Source organism: Rhinolophus sinicus, chromosome 1 (genome assembly GCF_057876585.1).
Source record: "Rhinolophus sinicus isolate RSI-liver-muscle chromosome 1, RSI-T2T, whole genome shotgun sequence".
Lineage (NCBI taxonomy): Eukaryota > Metazoa > Chordata > Mammalia > Chiroptera > Rhinolophidae > Rhinolophus > Rhinolophus sinicus.
The window spans coordinates 145,815,124-145,838,037 of NC_142501.1; the positions used below are offsets into that span (position 1 = coordinate 145,815,124).

The following is a 22,914-nucleotide window of genomic DNA, read 5'->3' on the forward strand; positions in this document are numbered from 1 at the left end:
CTGCCAAATGGAAATATGGTAACCTTAGATTTGACCTTGTACAATAAAAATGCTATAAACTTTGCTCTTTGCATTTTAACTTAGCCAGAAACTCTTCAAAAATAAAATCCTAACACTACTGCTATGTTCAAATGACCCAAAAATTATTGTAAAATACGTAACTAATTTAAGTCAAGAGTTTCCATTTCTTTCCAAATTTTGTACTGAAAGCGTCCTAATTCTTAAACTCATTCTTTTTTTATTTTATTGAGGTGACAATTGTTAGTAAAATTATATAGATTTCAGGTGTACAATTTTGTATTACATCATCTATAAATCCCATTGTGTGTTCACCACCCAGAGTGAGTTCTCCTTCCATCACCATATATTTGATCCCCCCTTACCCTCATCTCCCACCCCCCACCCCTCTTACCCTCTGGTAACCACTAAACTATTGTCTGTGTTTATGAAACTCATTGTTCTTTATCTGTTCAATTGTTTAAATGTTCTTATGTTAGTGTACTTCAATGCTTAAAGACTAATATATTTTAAATAATTTCACATCATTCTTTTTCTCCTATGTTCTTTTGTTTGTTTTAAGAATTATTTGAAGGTCATGCCAAACACCCAAGAACTTTCAGCATCAAGAGAAAAGCACACGAAGATGGTAAGAGCCTGAGAAATGCCAAGTTTTTCCCCATTGAGAAAAGTTTCTGTTAATTTTTCTTGATAAGAGATGTTGATTCCTGTCCTTGACAAATTAGACTAAATACATTGTTCATGAGCTGTGTGAGAGCAAAAAATAATGGTTTCTTTCATAGCTCATTAAGAGTGAAAGTGACAAAGTACATGGAAACTTTTCCATACTTAGAAATTTCTGCACAACTACCCATTTCTCATGAGCCTTTAAATTACACTTTACAGTGAATGCTGACAGAAGACTGTAAAAGAAAAGAAAAACCCTACAAACTAATAAATTCTGAATTTTGGTGTTCTCCAAAGGTAGTTAGTAATGGGTGTAACATTTTAGTAATTCTACAAATAAGCCAAACTCAGAAGCCAACCTCATTATGTGAGCTGTAAGTCCAAAATGACCCACTAAAGTTGTTAGGAAAGGTAACAGATAGAATGTAGTACAGCATATGGAAGAAAAATGCAGAATAGAAGTAAAAGCACCCGACTGAGAATCAGGAAACCTGAGTTCTAGTCTCTCTCTGACCCTAGGAATCCAACACAGAGCAAATGACTACATCTCGTTGGATCTCTAGGATAATCCAACTTCAGCATTTCATAGACTTATCATTTATCACCGTTTTCAGTACACACAAATAGTTGAGGAGCTCAATTTTTACAGTGTGAACGCACCCATGCAACTATCACTTAAATCAAGATATAAAACATCACAGTAGCACCCTAGTGGCCAGGCCTCCCAGCCAGGAATCACCCTCCTGGCCTCTGTAAAGGTGATCACTATTCTGACTGCCATCACCGTACATTAGTCAACATTGCTTGTGAGATTCATCCATGATTTTACTTGCAGCAGGAGTTCGTTCTCTTTTACTGCTATAGAATATTCCATTATAGGAATGTACATCCCACTACCTTCTTTCTCCATTTCACTGTTGGATATTCCCATTGTTTCCAGATTGGGGCTATTACGGATAATGCTGCTATAAAAATTCTTCTGCATGTCTCTCAATAAACATACTGTGTTTCCCTGAAAATAAGCCCTAACTGGAAAATAAGCCCTAGCATGATTTTTCAGGATGACATCCCCTGAACATAAGCCCTAATGCATCTTTTGGAGCAAAAATTAATATAAGACCCGGTTTATTTTCGGGGAAAGACGGTATGTGTGTATTTCTGTTGAGTATTTACCCAGGAGAGGGATGCAGGGTCATGGGTAAGCATATACCCAGGTATTGTTTGTTCTAAGCACTTTTACAAATATTCGTGCATTTAATCCCTACCCCAACTCTATGAGGTAGGTGCTATCATTCTTCCCAATTTAGAGAGGAGGAAACGGAGGCATAGAGAAGTCTATGCTCTCCAACCAGATGGCTGCATTGCCTCTGTGAAGGGCAGAGGCCACTTCTGTCCCGTGTGGCACAGGGCTCCTAGTGTCTACCACAGTGTCTTGAATATGTACCCAGTAGGAACTCAACAAACATGTTTTGAATAAAATATTAGAGAAGAGCAGGTATCTAGTCCTCCCCACACACCCTGCCACCTGACAACCTTTATATCTCAAGTGAGCTGAAAATTTTATTCTCCATTTTTGGACATAAATTGCAAGTCAGATGAGTTGCCACACCTTTGCCTTATTTTAATGCCCTCTAGTGGATATGCTATTGAAAGGGGAAATTGCTAAGGGCTAACTACACAACAGTATCAATCCCAACCCACTGAATTTGAGTAGCGGATCTTTAAATATACAAGTTTAGCCCAGCCCAACAGATGAGAAAACAGACTCAGAAGTTAGACTTGCCCAAGATCAAACTGATGTTACTGGGAAACTTAAGGCTAGATTTCAAGTCTGATGTTAAGGAGCTGTTCCCAATATTGACAATGACAAAGCCACAGTACTTTGAGACTCTTGAGGATACATAAATTCTGCTTCAGACTAATGCAAAATGCAAAGTCCTAAATAATAGTTATAACTTGGGAGAATCGAAAACACATATGATTTTAAAACTGAGAATCGTTACATTATGAAAGTAATTGAATTAAAAGCCTTTCAAAATCAAAGACTGAAACAATTAGCAAGGACAGTTTTAAAATAAGTCACTTTCCCAACGAAGGGGATACAAAACATTATATTTGGCCACTACTAAGAGATGAAAATCAAAATAAAGTTACCCCCAACCTTAATTTGGCAACTCAAAGCAAGTTCTCTCACAATCTACTCCTTTGTTCTCCAACAAACTAAATAAAAATAACCAGAACTAATTCCATAGAAGTTTATCTGAGTGCATTACACTTTCTCAGGAGTGCCTTTCTAGTGGTAATGTTATATACCATACTCTGTTTGCAGAGCCAGTGTCTATATCTCTTAAGAAAAATGCTCTGGAGATCATTGCCAATCGGTTTCCTCAAAGCATAACAGAACCAAAAGATTCTACAGAATGTTTCTGTAGACAGGAGACCCCCTCCGAGAACCAACTTCATCAGGTAAATATCATACATTTTTAAAAGAGGTATGAAAATGTTTATCGATTGTAGGGTTCAATTCCTAACCCAGGGAAGTGATAATTCACTGTAGGGCATCTTCATCTCCTAACTAAGGAATGGCTAAGTAGTTGATTGATGAGATAAATCTATGACGTGTCAGTAATTCCTTTTATGAAATCTTCAAAGACGTCCAGTCATTCTAGTCTCCATAAAAATGTGACTGGCTTAAAGATTAAGATTTTTGATCTACGAGGGGGTGTGTGGTTTGTCCAGAACTCTGCCAACTACTGAACTGATGTGTTCTGAACCAAAAAAGCATTTAGTGATTATATGAAATCTGGCATGAAAATGCACACGCACGCGCGCACACACACACACACACACACACACACAGCTTATACAGCTAAAGAGGACAATTTAATTTTTCAATCTTAAACTAACATTACCCTGACAAAAAGGGGAGCTATGGAATAAATCTACGAATAGCCAGAACTACTAAAAAGAAGTACTTCTGGATGAATCCATCTGGATTTACCATATTTTGCCATGTATAATGAGCACCCATGTTTTTAGCCCAAACTTTCCGGGGGGAAAAACCTTTCATTTTAATTTTTTAATTCAAATTCTTGTTCTTTGCATTATAAAGAGATTTTAGCCTTTATTTTTTAACATATTATGGTACAAGAAATTTTATGTAATAAATACTATAATTACAAAACACAAGAACAAGTATAAGGTACAAGAAATTTTATGTATCGGTAACAAATTTATGATACATATTTATGCATCATAGAAGGCCAAGAACTCTTCATCATTACAAGTTCATTGTAAGCTCAACAAAACCAATTATTGTATTCCAGGGTATTATTTTGCATACGATATCATTATTGATTTCTGGAGTTACACTTTTAATTCATAAGGATAAAAGAATTTAAAACATTTATATAGAGAATTAGTACTACCCACGTATAATGCGCATCCTTATTTTGCCCTGCAAATTTAGGTTAAAAAAAATGTGCATTATACATGGCAAAATATGGTTAAGTATCCAGTACAAGACTGTCTAGCAATTAATTGATAATCCATTTGTTTTTATATAATACATAATAACTTCATGTGTTCTGTTATCCCTGAGACTAAATTTATTTTAGGTCAGATTATGCTTAAGACAAAAACAGAACCAAATACAATGTAAAAGGTATAGAAATACCACCTTCTAGATTCCACGTTTTAGGAAGATAATGTGTGAAAGAAATTCCTTCATCAAAAAGGGAAAAAAAATAATCAACTCTTACTGACAGGATACCCAAAATAACTACTCCTAAGACTATTATAAACTAATGGGGTAAGGCGGAAGGTAAGGAGGTAGAGCCTTCAGCAACAGACCACCACTTGTCAGTGCACAGTGTGTGTGTGTGTGTGTGTGTACATACATACACACACATATATGTACAACTAACTATATTGAGCTATAACAACCCATCTTGGCTTCCAGTTTTTTGTTTTGTTTTGTTTTTAAAGATTTTATTGGGGGAGGGGAACAGGACTTTATTGGGGAACAGTGTGTACTTCCAGGCCCTTTTTCCAAGTCAAGTTGTTGTCCGTTCAATCTTAGTTGTGGAGGGTGCCGTTCAGCTTCAAGTTGTTGTCCTTTCAGTCTTCGTTGTGGAGGGAGCAGCTCAGCTCCAGGTCCAGTTGCCTTTGCTAGTTGCAGGGGGCGCAGCCCACCATCCCTTGTGGGAGTTGAACCGGCAACCTTGTGGTTGAGAGCCCACTGGCCCATGTGGAAATCAAACCGGTAGCCTTAGGAGTTAGGAGCACGGAGCTCTAACCGCCTGAGCCACCGGGCCGGCCCCTTGGCTTCCAGTTTGACATTACTTGATTCAATGGCACATAAAATCATTAGCTCTTCATCTTTGACCCCTATCTACCAGTTCAGAGTGACAAGATTTTACCTTTCAGACCTAAGGGCGTTTCCTTGTTCTTCCAATCAGAGTCAGTTCCTCTAAAGGGTGAGGTCTTTGCTAATTTAAAATTTTGAATTGGATAGAATTATGGGTGCGAACCAGCCGTCCAAGAACGTTAATGATTCTATGCCTACATAAGGAAAATCTTATCATATAATCATATACGCACACTTTTATTACCTGTATCTCTTATCTCATAATTCTTTCACATAGAAGCACCTTTAGAATAATGTATGTAACTAGGAATCAAGCTGTTTTCATTAAAAAAAAAAAAAATCAGCCCCTTCCTTTAGGCACATATTTAATGAAGAGATAAGGGGGATGACCTTTCTCAGTCATTTTAGCTAAAAAATAATAGTTAAGAAAAAAAATTCAAGATCAGTTTGTGTATTTCCCCCAGACCACCAAGCAACTCTATAGATCCCTAGTTTCTACACCCCTCTCTTCATGACAGAATATCCAAAAGAACTACTTCAAAGAAAGTTATAAACTAATGTTGTGCTGGACTACCATATAGATTTTACTTTTTCCTTGGATAATATACATATAATATTCTTGATAAATGTATTTCAAAACAAGATCTCTATTACAATCAACCCACAATCAAGATTAGAGTCATTCAAGTTAAAAATATTCTTCTTGATTCCTCCCAGATTCTAAGTTACTCTTAGTAAACAAGGAATACAACAAGATGTGAGAAACTCAAGTATTTGGTACCCTGAAAAGAGGGAAAAGACTACTTCTAATTTAAGCTTGGTGAGGGAAAGCTAATCACTTGGAATGCATTTATATATGTTTCACCCATATTGCTGATAAGCCTTATTGCCAAGTTCCTTAAATGTTCTAGAAGTTATTGCTGTGGTATTGCCTTATGGAAACTTTGTAATACTTTCAGTGATAACATCAAGCCTAGGTTTATATTTCTTAATCCAATAGAATTGTTTACATCAAGTTCCAGTAATAAGAAATTGAAAGATCATGAAAACAAAATTATTTTTAACTCAAAGAGATCTACCAATTTTTCAAAATCAACGTGTATTTTGCCACACAGGAACTACACCCCACTCCCTCTTTTAAAGGCAGTTACTTTTGGCCTCTTCTTACTACTAACCTTATCATTCAGTATCTAAAACGTTTACCAATGAAATCTTTTGCAGATGCCCCAATCCCTGATTGGTTTCTGTTAATTTATATGAGATCTACAACTGATAATTCCTTTTGAACACAAACAAGTCCTGTTTCTCCGGGTTTGAACTCTGGGATCCCTAAGTTCCCATAGCTTCAAATCATCAACAGCTCAATAGCTCTGCCCTTGCAAACAAAAGCTTGCAGTGGTTGGAGACTGCGCGCGAACATCTCAAGTTGTTGCCTGTCGGTCCTACACCAGCAGCTACGCGACACAAGCCTATCAACAAGAGCAGCTCCAGGCTCTGAGACCTTAAAACCAGCCAGCAGTTGGGGTGCACACACCGGAGGGAGCGGAGAGACCCTAAAGAGCATTAAGCGTTTTTTGGGGGGTGCGAGGGTAGGCTAAAGTTCAGCGAGGCAAGGAAGCCCCCGCGCACGTCTTGGCAACCTAGTTGATGCCACAGGCAGGTCCCAGTTCAGGTAAGAGAGGTCCGGCCTCCCAAACTTCAGGAGCCCGCGAGATGGCCAACTTGAGCCACAAGAAGCTTGAGCAAATGGAGAAGCATGCGCGCCGCCACCCCCACCCCTCACCGGGTTGCTCACCGGTGCTGCAGCCCCACGAGTCCCAGAGTGATCACATGAGGCACATCTAGCTGCGTGGGCCACTCTCCGGAGCTGATGCACCCGAACACGCCACATTCCTCTCGGATCCCCAACTCCTGTAGCTCCATGTCGCCGCAGAAAGCACGTGGAAGGACCTGCCGCCGCGGCAGGGGTGTACGCACCAACCAGCTTCCCTCACCGCGCCTACGCCTCTGAAGCTCGCGACAGCCGCTTCCTTCCGAGCGGCACGACCCTCGCTACTGCGGCGGCGCGCGCTCTCCCCAAGTAAGCCCCCCTCCCCCGCCGCCCGCCGCCCCGTCCGGCCTCCTCCAATGACGTCGGCAGAAGGAGAGGCTCCACAGAGGAGAGGCGGCATCACGGGCTTGCGGGGAGTAGAGCTAGTCCGCCACTGGAGTAGATCTCCGTTATTTTCTAGCACCCAAGACTGGGGTGATGAGGCTAGCGGGGTTAACGTCATTTCTCTCCCAGAGGATGTACACTTTGTATGGCCCTACCCACATGCTTTCCCCCAGGAGTCCCTATTTGGTACACTCCAACCTATGAACCGCTATTCCCGCGGAGAAGGGCGTCCGGCTCGCGGGCTTCTGTAGGATGGGGCGGGGCCGCAGTGCGCGCCACTTTTCGCCTTCCCCGGAACCGCGCCGGCGTGGGCGGGGGAGGGTGACGGTCAGCGTTGCTGCGCCTGCGCCGCGTGCATCCGCGGAGAAAGCGCTCACTCGTGGAGTTGAAATTCTTCTGGGTCGGCAGGGGCCCCGGTGTTCCGTGAGTGCTGTTGGTGCTCGACCAGAGCGCGAGTGGGCGCTGTGGGTCACACGACACCCCCTGGGGTGTGTCTGTGGCGCGCGCCTCCCCTCCCCGCCCTGTGAGCCTCTGATACTCCTCTTTTCCAGAATCCTGCCTCTCTTCCTAGCGCGGCCACTGCCCCCAGCCCACCAAGGAAAATGGCGACAGCTGAGGGTGAGTAATGGGCGTCCCTAGGAGGCAGCCGGGGACTTCATGCCCTCCGCGGCCTTCCGGCCCTTCGCGGGCTCGGCGAGGACACGTGCGCGCCCCCTGGCCCAGATGACAGCCTCCCCGGGACTGTGTGGGGTCTCTCTGCAGCCGCCTCTCTAGGCCGCTAGGCGGGCGGACATGTGGCCCAGGTGCCGCGGAAAGACGCATTGGAAACAGCGCACCCGGGCCTCTCCGAACTTTCTCAAATACCCAGAACTGCTTCTGGGGTGGGGAAAAGGAACAAAGTAGAGGAAAAGGATAATTAAAACGAGAAATGGCGAGGGATTAGAGAGGTGCGGGAACATCAGGTGTTGACTCTTTAACTCAAAGTCTTGCTTTTCCCGTTAGGTTAATAACCTGTTGTTCCAGAAAGTTAATAATTGAACTTTCAGAAAAATTTGCTCTTTTCTGTCCAGATTTTGTGTGTGTTTTTAAAGTAGTCGTTTGGTGCCATGATGGCTTTGGAGAGTTTCAATACGACCAGGCAGAAAGTTTCCTTGCTTCGTTTTGCATTTATCATATTTACTAATCGTTTTGTCCACGAGTGATTACATCCTCAGTAAAGATTGTGCCATTTATGCTGGTAAAACGTTGGGTTTTTTACCCCACAAATTCAATTTCTAAATTTATGGTGAACCAAAATCCTTGTATTGGCCTATCAGTTCATTCTCTTCCACAAAGAAAAAATTGAATTTGCATTAAAAATTTTAGACTAAACCGAAAGATCCAGATGATAATTGAGTAACAGCTCCATAAAATCAAGGCATTAGATCAGAATTTTTCCTGCCATATCTCTAAACTAGTAGAATCTCTAAAATGTTTTTCACTTCCTTCATCTTGCATATTCTTGGCAAGTTAATCTTGCTGAAATGTTCACTTTCATGGTTTCTAAATGGCACTTTCTTGCTTTTTGATACTTAGTTTCTTAATCTCTGTAGTAATTTACATAGTAATAATTCCTCACAAAATTGTGTGAATCAAATATGATAAATGCATGTGAAAATATTTTGTAGAGCATAAGTTTCTATGCAGGTGAGTTAATTTTTATTAAAATTATTACTTATCCACTCTGTATGTTCACTGATTCATTATTCTAGGTGTTTAGTCTTCAATATTCAGGAAATTTCTTCCTGAAATCTGATGTTTCCATTTTATTTCCACAGTACTGAACATTGGTAAAAAGCTCTATGAAGGTAAAACAAAAGAAGTCTATGAATTGTTAGATAGTCCAGGAAAAGTCCTCCTGCAGTCCAAGGACCAGATTACAGCAGGAAATGCAGCCAGAAAGAATCACCTGGAAGGAAAAGCTGCAATCTCAAATAAAACTACCAGTTGTATTTTTCAGTTGCTACAGGAAGCAGGTAAGTGGTTTTCCTAGTAGCCTCCCCTTCATGTTTTCTCTCACACAATCATATTAGTCCTTTTCATGGGGAAATGACACATTTGAATTAATAGCATGTTGATTACCAGCTATAGTTTTTAATTATTACAGTGAGTAGGTAAGTGGCTTCCCCCACAATCTCTTCCCTTTCACACGCACACATACACACACACTTGGATCTCTTTCATGGGGAGATGACATTTGGATTAACATTTTGTTCGGAGATGTCTCACAAGTTTATTGAAATCAAACCAGGAACTCTTAAATTGCACCATAACGCTTTGCTTGATTTGGAATTGGTAAGTAGTATCATGTAGGTAGTTCCAAGGCATCTTAACGGTTTGCTCTAGTTTTTGTCTGGCACATATATCTTCCTTGCAACTTCTCTCTCCTAAGACATCTTCCTAGAAGAGACCTAACTATAAAGGAGCTCAAGGAACTTCCCTGTGAAGGAAGCCCTTACTGGTGTTGGGCAGCTCTAATGAATTAAAATTTAGTCCTTGTTATTCTATACAATTATTCTTTGCTCCACCCCTTGGAGATAATACAGAATTTCAAATTTTTCTTATGCTTGAAATCTCTGTAAAGTATTTGAAGACTAACCACACCTCTTGCCATTCCCCAAGTGAGGAATCGGGCAAAAATCTTCAGGGTTATCTCCTACTCTGAAGCTGAATGAAGACTATTTCCAATAGAGAAATCTATTCGATGAAACTAAGATCAGAACATTGTGTGGAGAGCACTTGGAGCGAATGGAGGGGAATTAGAATAAAGGGTTTTCTGCAGGGATTCATTCAGCAGCTGATTGGTCTGTAGTGTGTGAAATCTCTAGTAAAAGATTTGAGCTTTCTCCCTCCACTGCCTCATTGCCTTGGATCACTCAACCTTTGAAGTCTCCGGTTCCTTACCTATGAAAGCTTTGTTTTTTATCATCTTAGTTCTAATTTTATAATTTAACAACATTGTCTCCTTTTACTTCCACTATTCCCAGCTGCCCTTTCATTGCTTCTTTCACTGTAAAATGAAATACCTGCCTTGAAAATTTTATATTTGGTTAAATGAGATAACACATAAACACTTAGCACAGTGCAGGGTTTCCATAAATGTAGCTTCCCTTCGTTGTAGATACATACATAAAATCAAAGATCCCCAATACTTTTTTCCCCCGTTTTTCCACCTGCTCCCCCCACCCAACTCCGGTTCAAGCTATTGTTTCTCAGTCTAGTTATGTAGAACACAGCTCCCTGGCCCATGCTGGTATTATGAACCTTGTGCTCACGGCAGCTCTTGCTGGCTGCTGGCCACTCACGCTGGCCACCAGCTGCTCATGGCAGCACACGGTAGCCCACCGCAGCACCGCAGCCCGCGGCAGCCCATGGCAGCTCACCCCGACCTCCGGCTGCTCACAGCAGCCCAGCTCCAGGGAGAGCCATTATTCAAAATCTTAGCTGTAGAGGGCACAGCTCACTGGCCCATGTGGGAATTGAACCAGCAACCTCGGCATTAGGATCACAGTGCTCCAACCACTGGAGCCACCAGGCCAGTCCCCCAATACTTCTTGATAAGAAAAATTTCATCCTAGATTAGAGGATTAGATTGGGATTGGAGGTACTAACATTGCAGCCTCAAGACGAGCATTATTATGTTAAACCCATGTAGGTTTCTAAGAGATGTTTTAATTCACATTAATGTCTAGTATTTGTACGATGATGTACTAACACTTCTAGGAGAGGCAGTATATCAGTGGTTAAGCGGGCAGCTCATCAAGTTCAGACAGTGTGTCGGAAACCCTGCTTTACCCAATACTAGCTGACATGGTAACTACTATGCCTCAGTGTCCTTGTATGTTTTGTTGGGAGATCATCATACTATCTACCTTATCAGGTGTTAAAAGGATTAAACAAAAAAATAAATTTACAATGCCTGACATAAGATAGGTCTTGATACTTTTTAAAATTAAATTGTGATGAAATATACATACATAAGATTTAACATTTTAACCATTTTTTAAGTGTACAATTCAATGGCAGTAAGTATATTCACCATGTTGTGCAGCTATCACCACTATCGATTTCCAGAACTTTTTCATTGTCTCAGACAGAAACCCTAACCCATTAAATAATAACTCTCCATTTTCCCTTCTCCCCAGTTCCTAGTATCCTCTGTCCTACTATCTATTTTAGGTACCCCATATAAATGGAATGAATTATATAATATTTGTCCTTTATTTCACTTAGCATAATTTTTTCAAGTTTAATTTGTTAGAGCATGTATCAGAATTTTATTCCTTTTTTATGACTGAATACCACTTTATGTATATACTGCATCTTGTCTATCCATTCCTCTGTTGATGGCCACTTGGGTTGTTTCCCCTTTTGGCTATTGTGAATTACGCTGTTGTGAACATTGGTGTACAATTACCTGTTTGAGTCCCTGCTTTCAATTTTTAATATTGCCTCTCCTCGAAGTGTTACTACATCACCGTACAAAGTAATACTGTAGCATTAACATAGATTGAAATGTGGAAAACTGCAGGGGTTTAACATAATAATGCTCATCTTCAGGTTGCAATGTTAGTACCTAGAATATCTATAAGTGGAATTGCTGGATCATATGATTCATGGTAATATTGTAACTATTTTTGGAAAGATTATTTCCAAGGCCACCACATAAAGTAGCTTGCATCCTAAACATCACAAGTGAGCTCTTTATCTTAATTTTCCAATAAGTTTGCATAAGAGAAGGGAGAGGAAGGACAAATATTTTCTTTGCTCTTCATCCTGTTGGCCACTATGTTCCTACTGCTACATACTGGACGCTGCTTCAAGGATTAGTTGCTTCAAATATTAAGAAAAAAACGCTATCCAAAACTTAGGGCTATATCTAATTGTGATAAGTAAATTGGTATTTTACAAGGCCCGCATAATACTGGACTACAGAATATGCGAATCCTGCAACTAAATCTAATAATTTAGTGCCACCTAGTGTATGTTATGTGCCTTGTGAAAAGTTAAGTACCCACTGGCAGAGGAGGTACTCAAAAAGTATTTTTTGAATTAATGAGTGGTAAAGACACTGGGACCCATATCTTCTGATTCAGTATATACTTTGCCATGTGACATTGGTGAAATATTCCTGAATATTTTGATAAGCAGTAGAAAGCATGTTAATAATTTTGTTTTTCTATTTCCACCCTTTTGAAAAAACTTAATTTATTTTTGATAGTGCCATTTAGGGGTAATGCATTTAGCTAGATAGAGTATTTGTTTTGTATTTTGTAAAGGGTAGGGTTTTATTACGCCTCAGATCTACCTTTTAAAGTATAATTGTAATGCTTCTTTTTTTTTTTTTTTTTTCTTTTTACCAATATATAGGTATAAAAACTGCTTTCACCAGAAAATGTGGGGAGACAGCATTCATTGCACCTAAGTGTGAAATGATTCCAATTGAATGGGTTTGTAGAAGAATAGCAACTGGTTCTTTTCTCAAAAGAAATCCTGGTGTCAAGGAAGGATATAAGTTTTACCCACCTAAAGTGGAGTTGTTTTTCAAGGTAATTATTTTATGCATCAGTGTCTTACTATAACATAGCTGCAAATGTATAATTACCAAGTCAAAAAAATTTGACATTATTAAAGCTTTTGATACTGCAATTGTGATTCCAAAAACGTGTCAATAATGTTCACTTTCATTAGCAATGACAGTTTAACTTTTTAAGAGAAAACATCTGTGAAAATCTATTTATCTTACTTTTGACCAAGATAACTAACAAAATGAACAAATTAAAATTAACAGTTACTAGGAAGTAACAATTCAAAAAAGTTTTCAATTTACTGTTGAAGAGTTTGAAATAAAGGCTATTATGAGGGATATTTTTATAGTCTAATGCAGCATAATAGTTTAATGTCTCCTAAGCAAAAACATACAATAAAGAATGTAGGAATCAGTGGTTATGAATTTGTATTGGTTTTCTTTATTGAAACTGCCTTTCTCTTTCCATCTTTGGTTATGCTGTTCAGCATAGTTCTACTTCAGAAGCAATGTCAGTGTTATATTTTTAATTATTGAACTGCACAGTTTAAATTTGTATTGTGTTTTTAATTACACAAATCAAGAATCCATAAAAGTTTCATGTAAATTTGAGACACTACTTAGAATAAAAGTATTTTATTTTTTCATTAATCTCTACTTGGTATGAAGTCCCTTGAATAATCAAATAATGTCCCTAAAGACCTGTAATCTTGTATAAATTCTTATCAAAAATAAGGTCAGAAGATTATGAAAACTGCATCCTGGAAGATTAGATGGACTAAAATGTGTTGGCCCTTTTACCATATCTGTTGACTGATAAAGGAAAAATAAAAATCACAAACTTGTGCTTAGTTTATATAGAATAAATTCAAATACTTGATGATCTAGAATAAGTTACCCAAATATTTTGAATTGTAAAGTAGCTGTTGAATGTAGACAAATTAAAAATAATTGCTGGAATTAAAAGGTATTTTAAATAAAAAATCTTTATAGAGAAAATGAATATTTCTGAGTAATTCATGTTCAAGGAAAAAAGGACTTCAGTTTATCTGAAAAATTCAAAAAGCTTATATTTAAATTAATTGTACTCCTATACTTTATTCTCAGGATGATGCCAATAATGATCCACAATGGTCTGAAGAACAGCTCATTGCTGCAAAATTTTGCTTTGCTGGACTTGTTATAGGCCAAACTGAAGTGGATATCATGAGTCATGCTACACAGGCTATTTTTGAAATACTGGAGAAATCCTGGTTGCCCCAGAACTGTACACTGGTTGATATGAAGGTACAAACGAAAATGGAGATTTGATAGTGAAGATTATAACTGAGAAATGTCTTTAGTAGTATAATTTTGAAAAACCTATTTGGTGATATGCTGTTTCTAGATTGAGTTTGGTGTTGATGTCACCTCCAAAGAAATTGTTCTTGCTGATGTTATTGATAATGATTCCTGGAGACTCTGGCCATCAGGAGATCGAAGCCAACAGAAAGACAAACAGGTAGGTAATGTGTTAGGTTTTTTTAATCCTTTGCAAGATCAGGCAGAGGTAGAGAAGAAACGGAAGATGGGAGGAAAAGAGAAGGCAATTTTTTTGTTCTTCATGATATAAACCTGAGTTGTTGAATGCTATTTATTTTTAAAGATAAATATGTTTCCTATATCCTGAAAAAAAGATAGGAATAATATTTTACATTTACAAAGCAGATTTATCATTTTATTATTTTAATAGACTCACACAGAGCAAGTATTATCCTTGTTTGGTTGATTGAAAACTAAGGCTCTAAGAGGATAGATATCCTCAGAAGTACAAGAGTAACTGGCAGATCTGGAACTCTGTCCCAAGTCTTCCGGGTATTATCAGGTTCTATTTCTGCTCTTCCCTATGAAAAACAAAATTAGGGCAAGACCCTCTATATACTTATATGTACATAAGAATTGTCAGCCCAGTTAATTGTAGTTGCTAGTGCAGACAGCGCTTATCCTTAAATGAAAATATAAGCATACTTCAATTCACTGTCTGAACTTTCCTTAGTCTAATTGAGGAAATGAACTCGTAACCTCAGATACATTTTCAGATATATCCCTTGCTAGGCAAACTCTTCATAATCTATACCCAAACCTCAGAAACCGAATAATTTCAGATAGCAAGAATATTACTAACAGAATATTTGCATTCTAAACTTTATCTATCTTATTTTCTAGTCATATCGTGACCTCAAGGAAGTAACTCCTGAAGGGCTCCAGATAGTAAAGAAAAATTTTGAGTGGGTTGCAGAAAGAGTAGAGGTAAACCTTTTGTAGTAAATCCATACTACATTTTGTGTTTCTCTCCAAGAAAATCTTGCTTCCAGAAGAAAAAAAGAGGGAGGTGCAGTGCTTTTTTCCAATGACTTGAAAGAAATGAGTACCTTTAAGAAATATGCCAGCTGAACTATCCTCACTGGCATATTGGAACCCCTGCTGACACTCCTCCCAAAACCTGTTGGGGAAACCTGCAATCCTGTCTCCTCCTAGCTCCTGCAGGAGAAGCCTTAAATTTCCTATTCACCTCTCCACTGCTACTCAGAGTTCCATTAGACTGGGTTCTGTTAGCAGAGTTCAAATTGGAACTTCATGTGACATTAAAATGTTACTTTAAGATTTATGGTATTTTGATTACTGTAATTCCAATGGGGTTTGTAGTTATTCAATGGTCCTAACTACCTTTTAGAATATCATTTCCATTGAAACATGCGTTTTGAATTTCATGCAACTAAATATTGACAATTTATAACCTGACCTCTATATTTTGGCTGATTGTGCCTTAAAACCTCCATCAAACAGAATGGAATACAGAATGAAATATATTTATAGCTTCTTGAATATTAAGAGGTTTGAGTATCCTTGCTTCTTGTAATAACAAACATAATTTTATCTGATTACAAATCATACTCTTTAGGTCTTAATTTGGAAGAACTCTATTTTACAGAGGCTATTTTGAAAAATTCTGTATCATTTTGTTCTGTCTGTCTTAAATTTGGTCTATTAAGAAAAAAATATTCTGTCCAGATCTAATCTGACTCTAAACTATAGCTGTGTAAACTGACTATTTTGGTTCTCATCCCTATATGTATCCATTTTTGTCCTTATCTTCTTTTTCATATCCATGTTTTTCTTTTCTAGTTGCTTCTGAAGCCAGAAAGTCAGTGCAGGGTTGTAGTATTGATGGGCTCAACTTCTGATCTCGGTCACTGTGAAAAAATCAAGAAGGCTTGTGGAAATTTTGGCATTCCATGTGAACTTCGGGTAACATCTGCTCATAAAGGACCAGATGAAACTCTGAGGATTAAAGCTGAGTATGAAGGTAAATATCGAATAACTAGAGCATTTCAAGAAGTTCTGATTTTCCCAAAAAATTTTATGTTTACATGAATAATGCTGAAAAAGAGCTTTGCTGCATTTCCAAGGGAAAAATGTGATAATCTAGGCTTTCATGCTACCTCCAGAGTTTAAGGAACTTATAAAAGAATGGATCAGAGAGAAAGATCTTGAAAATTCAAGCGTGGAAGGAAAATATAGACTAGAATTAATCTGTACCTAATAAGAAGCCCCCGAGCACTGTTCCTAATACATTCCAACAGAAAATAGGCCTCGTATCAATTGTGGGAGGCCTGAGGTTGAAGCGGCAGATCCTCTCAAGTACCTTTAATGACCAGCCTTTTCTGGGAGGCCATCAAACATGAAATTGAGGAGTAATTTCAGAATTTAGTGTATAAAAGAAATGTCGTGATAGGATAGCATTGATGTAAAATTAATGGAGGCCTGGAGATAACCAAATGTTTCTCAGTGGGAAAAAATGTTTATTGAGTTTCCCTTCCAAAGGTAGCTGCTACAGGAGCGTAGTTATTAAGTTGTTTTTAATGGGGAGGGGAAGGTCTCAGATCCCTTTGATAAGCTAATAAAAGCCAGAACTCTTTCTTCAGAAAAATGTAAAGGAATGATTTATAAGTTTATCAAAGAATGATATGTGTTAGGAGCTGTGTTAGAAAATATATTGAAGGGATTTAAATTTGGGTACTATGTTACTGAATTTGCCTTCAACTCGTTTCAAGAAGTACCTATAAACCTTTCGTCTCTGTTACCCTGTTGGTTGAAGGACACCAGGACAGACACTGGTTTGGGTGGCATCGTTCTTCGTCCTGGTGAGCCTAAGCAGCAATAGTAGAAGGGGCATTTGAGCCAGTCCTTCACTGATACCCTGGAATCCCCTTTATACCACAGATCTCAAAGATGGCCAGACCTATTCTTTTTTTGTCGGGGGGGTAGGGGAATATTGGGGAACAGTGTGTCTTTCCAGGATGTCAAGTCATTATTTTCAATCTAATTGTGGAGGGTGCAGCTCACTGGCTCATGTGGGAATCGAACAGGCAACCTTGCTGTTAAGAGCTTGCGCTCTAACCAACTGAGCCATCCAGCCGCCCCAAGCCAGACCTATCTCGCTACTTCATTAGTTGGCATACAATAAGTGACAGAGTGAACCTTAACGTTTTTAGTATGTATGTAATAATAGTCTTATTTATGCTTTTTTTTTGAGACCAATAAAGGAACTCGAGTAGTTAAGACCCTTTTTTAACCTATTTTTAAATTTATTTTGACTATTTAACATAATTATAAACCTGTTATTTTCCTAGGGGATGGCATTCCTACTGTATTTGTGGCAGTGGCAGGCAGAAGCAATGGTTTAGGACCAGTGATGTCTGGTAACACTGCATACCCAGTTATCAGCTGTCCTCCCCTAACTCCAGACTGGGGAGCTCAGGATGTGTGGTCTTCTCTTCGACTACCCAGTGGTAAGATAAATTGAATTTTTTAAAATTCTTCATTAAAAATTTTTAAACATGCAAAATAGTAAAGAGAATAATGTAATACAATCTCCTGTACCCATTACCCATTTTCAGCAACATCTGTTGCATCTGTAGCCCTCTCCTAGATTATTTTAAAGCAGAGCTTAGACATTATAATATTTTATACTTAAAGATAAATGTCTAGATGATAAGGACTCTAGTTTTTAAATCATAATGATACCATATGTGGCATCTAAAAAAATTGTAATTTCTTTAAAACATCTAATTTCCAGATAGTGTTTGAATTTTTCCAATCTTCTCATTTGTTTCTGAATTTTGTTTCTTTCTGGAAATTTTGGGGATCTTTTGTCTGTCGGTTATTCTTAAATTTCACAAAGATGTGTCGTGGTGAGTCTGTTTTCATCCTGGGCTTTCAATGGGCCTTTTAATCTGGAACTCTGATTCTTTAGTCCTGGGAGGTTTTCTTGAATTACTTAATAATTTCCTTCCCCCTTCATTTTCTCTCCTATTTAGACTTATTATTCAAATTTGGACTTTCTTGATAGCTATTCTATTTTCTTTCTCTTGTTGCTCTACTTTGTGGAATATTTCCTCAACTTTACATCCAAAAAAGAGCTCATCTTTTTTTCTTCTCTGGTTTACTCAATTTTTGAGTCGGTTCTGTAATGTCCGGTTGCTTCTCATCTTTTCCTACATCCTGTTTAGGATTACATTTTCTTGGTCTGCTAACATTCCATTTACCTTTCAGCTGTGTTTATGTCTGTTTTGTTTATTCCCTTTATTGTTTTTATGATTTCAGAAATACATCTTGTGATTAATCCATCTTTAACTAAACATCTGATTATAGCAACTTCTCAAATTAAAAATCTACAGCTATATATAAAACTGTAACCAAATTTAGAGCAGAGGAATAGTATAGGTATTATACTATTGGTATTACAATGGTATTATCCGTGGAACTTAGAAAAAGTTATCCATAGGAATGTCATGAGCAAAAATTTGGCAGTTTTTATGTAGTACTGTCCAAGGAGAAACAGGGAATCTGGAAGATGTATACATTCTGATCACTAGAATTGGGAATAATCTTTTGAGGAACAGTATTACCGTGGCCTGTGTAAAATCCTAAAAACTCTATTTCTCTTTCTCTTACGGCATGCTTATTAGATAACCTAATTTTTTGCTAATTCAGCTTTCCTGGTATCAGAAACGCAGTTCTGGGCAGGAGGCACACGTATTTCAGTTACTAGAGTAGAACATTCTACCTAGTACATTACTACTAAAAACAGCTGATACTGAGTACTCACTACGTGCCAAGCACTGCTCCAAGCACTTTATCTGTGTTAACAAATTGAATCTTCACATAAGATGGCTACTTGTTATCATTCCCATCTTTAGTGTCATTATCCCGGAGATAATGATACTAAAATTAATATTAAGTAACATGACTGCTTTCATGTGAGGAGCTGCATAAATTAATACAAGTTAATAAATTAACCTTGTGATTTTTATTTTATTGGGGATAGTGAGATTCAAAGAGCCTGGTGAATTCCAAGAATATTGGGAAAATGGAGCTTTTGGCTCCATAAGCTAGCTAGTCCTTGACTCTAGTGACAGACATTACGTCACTGCCATGAAACTGCCTGAGCAAACATGCAGCCCCCAAGGAAGTTACTTTTTTACTGTCTTAGATCTTATTACTATTGAATTTATTTATAACCTTATATTTATTAAGATTATTCTTTAGATTTGATTTTTTTACTGCTTAAAAAATGTTAAAATAGCTCAAGTGTAAAGATAAAGGAGTAGCTAGGATATTATCAAAACACTTAGCATACCTCGTTTGTCTAAGAACAGGTACTTCTACCCACTTACCTTGTCTCATTTCTATTGCCTTTCACCGGGGATTTAAAGGGATTGTGTATATGAAAAGAACTTTTTTGCCTGTGGGTTTGGTGAGAAGAGTGATAGATGATGTACATAAAATACTGTTCATGGCAGATAGATATTTATCCTCTTACAACCACTTGAGCACTCCAAAGTAAGGATAGAAACTCCTGCAGATCCTACTGTAGACAAGAACAATACAGTAGCTTCTTATTATCTGTGGCTAACAGGACTTCTCTGAGTATAAAATAGTTGGCTTAAGTGGCATTTTCGTTATAAATTGACAGCTCAATTTTATTTATTTTTTTTTTCGAACCAATAGGTCTTGGCTGTTCAACCATACTTTCTCCAGAAGGATCAGCTCAGTTTGCTGCTCAGATATTTGGATTAAACAACCATTTGGTGTGGGCCAAACTACGAGCAAGTATATTAAACACATGGATTTCCTTGAAGCAGGCTGACAAGAAAATAAGAGAGGGCAATTTATAAGAAAGAACATCATTGTATTTTTTTTTAGGAGAAAAAACTCGTTTAGCTGCAGGAAAAAATATCAAGCTAGATGGAAAGATTTTAAATCAATCAGAGAACAAAATGTATTAGTGAATAAATACTTCTCTAGATTCATGGATTAGTAAATATATGTACATATTTAAGGACATTTTAAAATTAATCTCTTACCCGCTATATAGTCATTGTTAGGTAAGTAACATAATCAAATGTTTCTTAAATGCCAATCTCCTATTATAGTGCTCTGAAGTTACTACTTGACTTTGTATATTTCAGCCCATAAATTTTAGAAAGTTAAAATGGTTGCATCTTAGAGAAGGATGGTGAGAGCAATATAATCCTCTGTCAATTTGATCGTCACAAAATTCTAAGAGCATAATTTTTTTATTTGCAGCCAGTATCTCAAAATGGTGTGTATTTTCTGTATCTATTAATAAAAATAACATTTTGATTTTGCTTTTTTTAAGAAAAATTGAGATTGGTGTTGAGGGTAGGGAAGACACAAGAAATAAGGGGGCACTATAGAACCACGGAAAGGGGACTTTTCTGAGAACTCGGATATGTGTCAGGGCAATTGGCCATGGAAAAAAGGTAGAGCCACCTTTGCCATTCCAAATGAAAGATTTAGTAAATCTTAACTTGGCTACGGTGAGTATCTGTGGATCATAAAATTCTTTTAATTCTGATAACGTATTTTAGCCACACTAACCATCATTTTCAGAAATTGGAATCTCCCAGTTGATAACCATCACTAGTTTCTTTCTTATAAATAAGTCTGGGCAGTGTACCCAGCAAGATTCACGTCTAAAGGAGCGGTATCATAGAGAGGTATGAACTATGAGAGGTATCATAGTTCATCAATCTATAAAGTATATAGTTGGAAATCACTGTTATAATTATGCAGCCCTGAGAATTTTAAAGATTACTAAACTTTCATCCAAGTGTCCATGAACCCCATAAACTTACATGTAAAATTTTATGTATGTGCTCACTTTTTTGGAAAGGGGGCAATTACAGTTTTATCAAAAAGGTCTGTGTCCCCCAAAATGTTAATCTCTGATACAGATAAAATCTTGGTAAGACACTTGCCACTGGCCTACACTGTCTACACTTTTTGACCCTTATACTCACTGTAGCAAATCAGAATCTTGATGTTTTTCTGACCTTTCCGATCTAACTCATCACCAAGTCTTGAGTTTGTTACCCTGTTTACCCACACTGTACAAAAGCCTCAAGGTGGGGTCAAATTCTACATTAGCCTGTGTAGGGCTTCATTCTCAGCTCAACCTTTTTAAAGTTGATTGTCCAAGGGCTTACAACATAAGCACTTACCATCTCTTGCAACAGACTCCTTTGAAAAGACGAATGTTCTTGACTTCCCTAGAAAATTACACACAAGTCACTAATAGATTCCTTTGGTTCTTGGATTCCCTTGAAGCTATTCGTGGTCTACAGGTTAAGAATCGCTGATGTAACCCATCAACGGAGCTTGCTTTCCTCATAATTTTTGGATCACTTATTTGTACCTTTAGTTAGAATGTCCTCATTTCTGTCATTAAAATCTATTCCTTAGTTACTGGCGCTTTATTTTCACTGTCTCCATGAAACCTTCCCTAATCGCCTATAGCTACAGTGGCTAGTATAAGAAGTTCTTACTCTGTTGGATTGTAAGCTCCAAGAGACAAAATAAAATTTTACACTTTATTTCCCTCACACTGCCTTATGATCTGATACGCTATGCCTGGCTGGCTGTCAGACATGGGGGAATTGCGAAAATCATGGCTTAATTTTCTTGTGTTCACAAGAATAATTAAAGATTTGATTTTAACATCTTTAAAACTTTGGCTTCATGGTTACTCAATAGTCATTGGCTGCTATGTCAGCTCTTCTGTCCTTGCCTAGCAAAAACTCCACCTGTTTCTGTACAGTACATGACAGTTTTCAAGCACTGATTTAGGATTGACCATTATCAATGGTCATTAGTTTCACTGTTTGTTTCTTAGTAGAGTATATATATCATCAGTAGTTCCTCAGTGCTAAATTCTTGTTTGAAAGTATTTTAACTTGTAAAAAGTAACTTACACAAACCTAACTGGTTTGCCATCTTTGAGTATGCACTTGTAGCTAAACATGAAAAGAGGAAGAAAAATTGTGCCCAATAATGGAGTATTTAAATTGTGTGTCATAAACCATGCTTAGAATGGCTGTTTTAATACCTTCTGAAATTTAAACATTGCAGCCAAATAAAAGACAAAGATTCAACTATTCACCTCTTGTGTGAGGCTTTATTTATTCATCCACTTGTGAACTATGTTTTGCCTGGTTTTATTCTGGGTCCTAGGAAAGCATCAATGAATAGAGACAAGGCCCCCACCCTCACAAAACTGACATTTTATTGGGGATGACAAGCCATAAAAGATAAATTGGATAGATTCAGGGAAGTATACGTGCATATGAAGAATAACCAACGTGAGAAGATAGTGATAGGGATTGAAAGGAAGGTTTCTGAGGAGCACAGCAATGATGTATAAAAAAGCAAGCCATATAAAGAATGTGGGGAAATAGCTTTACAGAGTAAGGGAACAGGAAGTAAAAGCTTTGCATTTTGAGGGCCTGCAAACATGCTAGTATTGCTGGAGCTTTATGAGCAAGGGTAAGAGTAGATCATCATATAAGCCTATAGGCCACACTGAAGTGAGGAAAAACCATTGGAAAGTTGGAGCGAGGGTGTGACATGACGTACTTATATCATGTTTTAAAGTTCTCTGGCTATTGTGGACAAAAGCAAGGAGATTAAGAGGCTGTTGTAGTCCAGGTGAGGGATGATGTGACTTTCAACAAGTTACTTAAATTTTTTGTGACTCAATTTCCTCATCCATAAAATGGGACTAATACCACCCAT

The 22,914-nt window shown here is 37.9% G+C and overlaps 2 protein-coding genes across 2 annotated transcripts in view; one reads left to right on the forward strand and one right to left on the reverse strand.

Annotated features, from left to right (window-relative positions):
- PPAT (phosphoribosyl pyrophosphate amidotransferase) overlaps positions 1-7,104 on the reverse strand; it is a 28,437-nt gene extending 21,333 nt beyond the window's left edge. The window contains exon 1 of the mRNA XM_019740095.3: positions 6,849-7,104. Within this exon, the coding sequence (XP_019595654.1) occupies positions 6,849-6,976 (128 nt within the window). The 5' untranslated portion in view covers positions 6,977-7,104. The remainder of the gene's footprint in view (positions 1-6,848) is intronic.
- Positions 7,105-7,182: 78 nt separating this feature from the next.
- On the forward strand, positions 7,183-22,274 carry PAICS (phosphoribosylaminoimidazole carboxylase and phosphoribosylaminoimidazolesuccinocarboxamide synthase). Its single transcript, XM_019740096.3, has 9 exons — positions 7,183-7,826; positions 9,026-9,223; positions 12,618-12,796; positions 13,882-14,061; positions 14,162-14,275; positions 14,980-15,063; positions 15,940-16,120; positions 17,448-17,606; positions 19,828-22,274. The coding sequence occupies exons 1-9, from the start codon at positions 7,811-7,813 to the stop codon at positions 19,992-19,994; spliced, it is 1,278 nt and encodes a 425-aa protein (XP_019595655.1). The 5' UTR covers positions 7,183-7,810; the 3' UTR covers positions 19,995-22,274.
- The last annotated feature ends 640 nt before the right edge of the window (positions 22,275-22,914 follow it).

What these genes read in the sequence shown, in the direction of transcription:
- PAICS (XM_019740096.3), top strand. An exon ending in AAGTGGAGTTGTTTTTCAAG is followed by an intron (nt 12,797 to 13,881) that starts GTAATTATTTTA and finishes CTTTATTCTCAG; the next exon opens with GATGATGCCAATAATGATCC. An exon ending in GGGTTGCAGAAAGAGTAGAG is followed by an intron (nt 15,064 to 15,939) that starts GTAAACCTTTTG and finishes TTTCTTTTCTAG; the next exon opens with TTGCTTCTGAAGCCAGAAAG.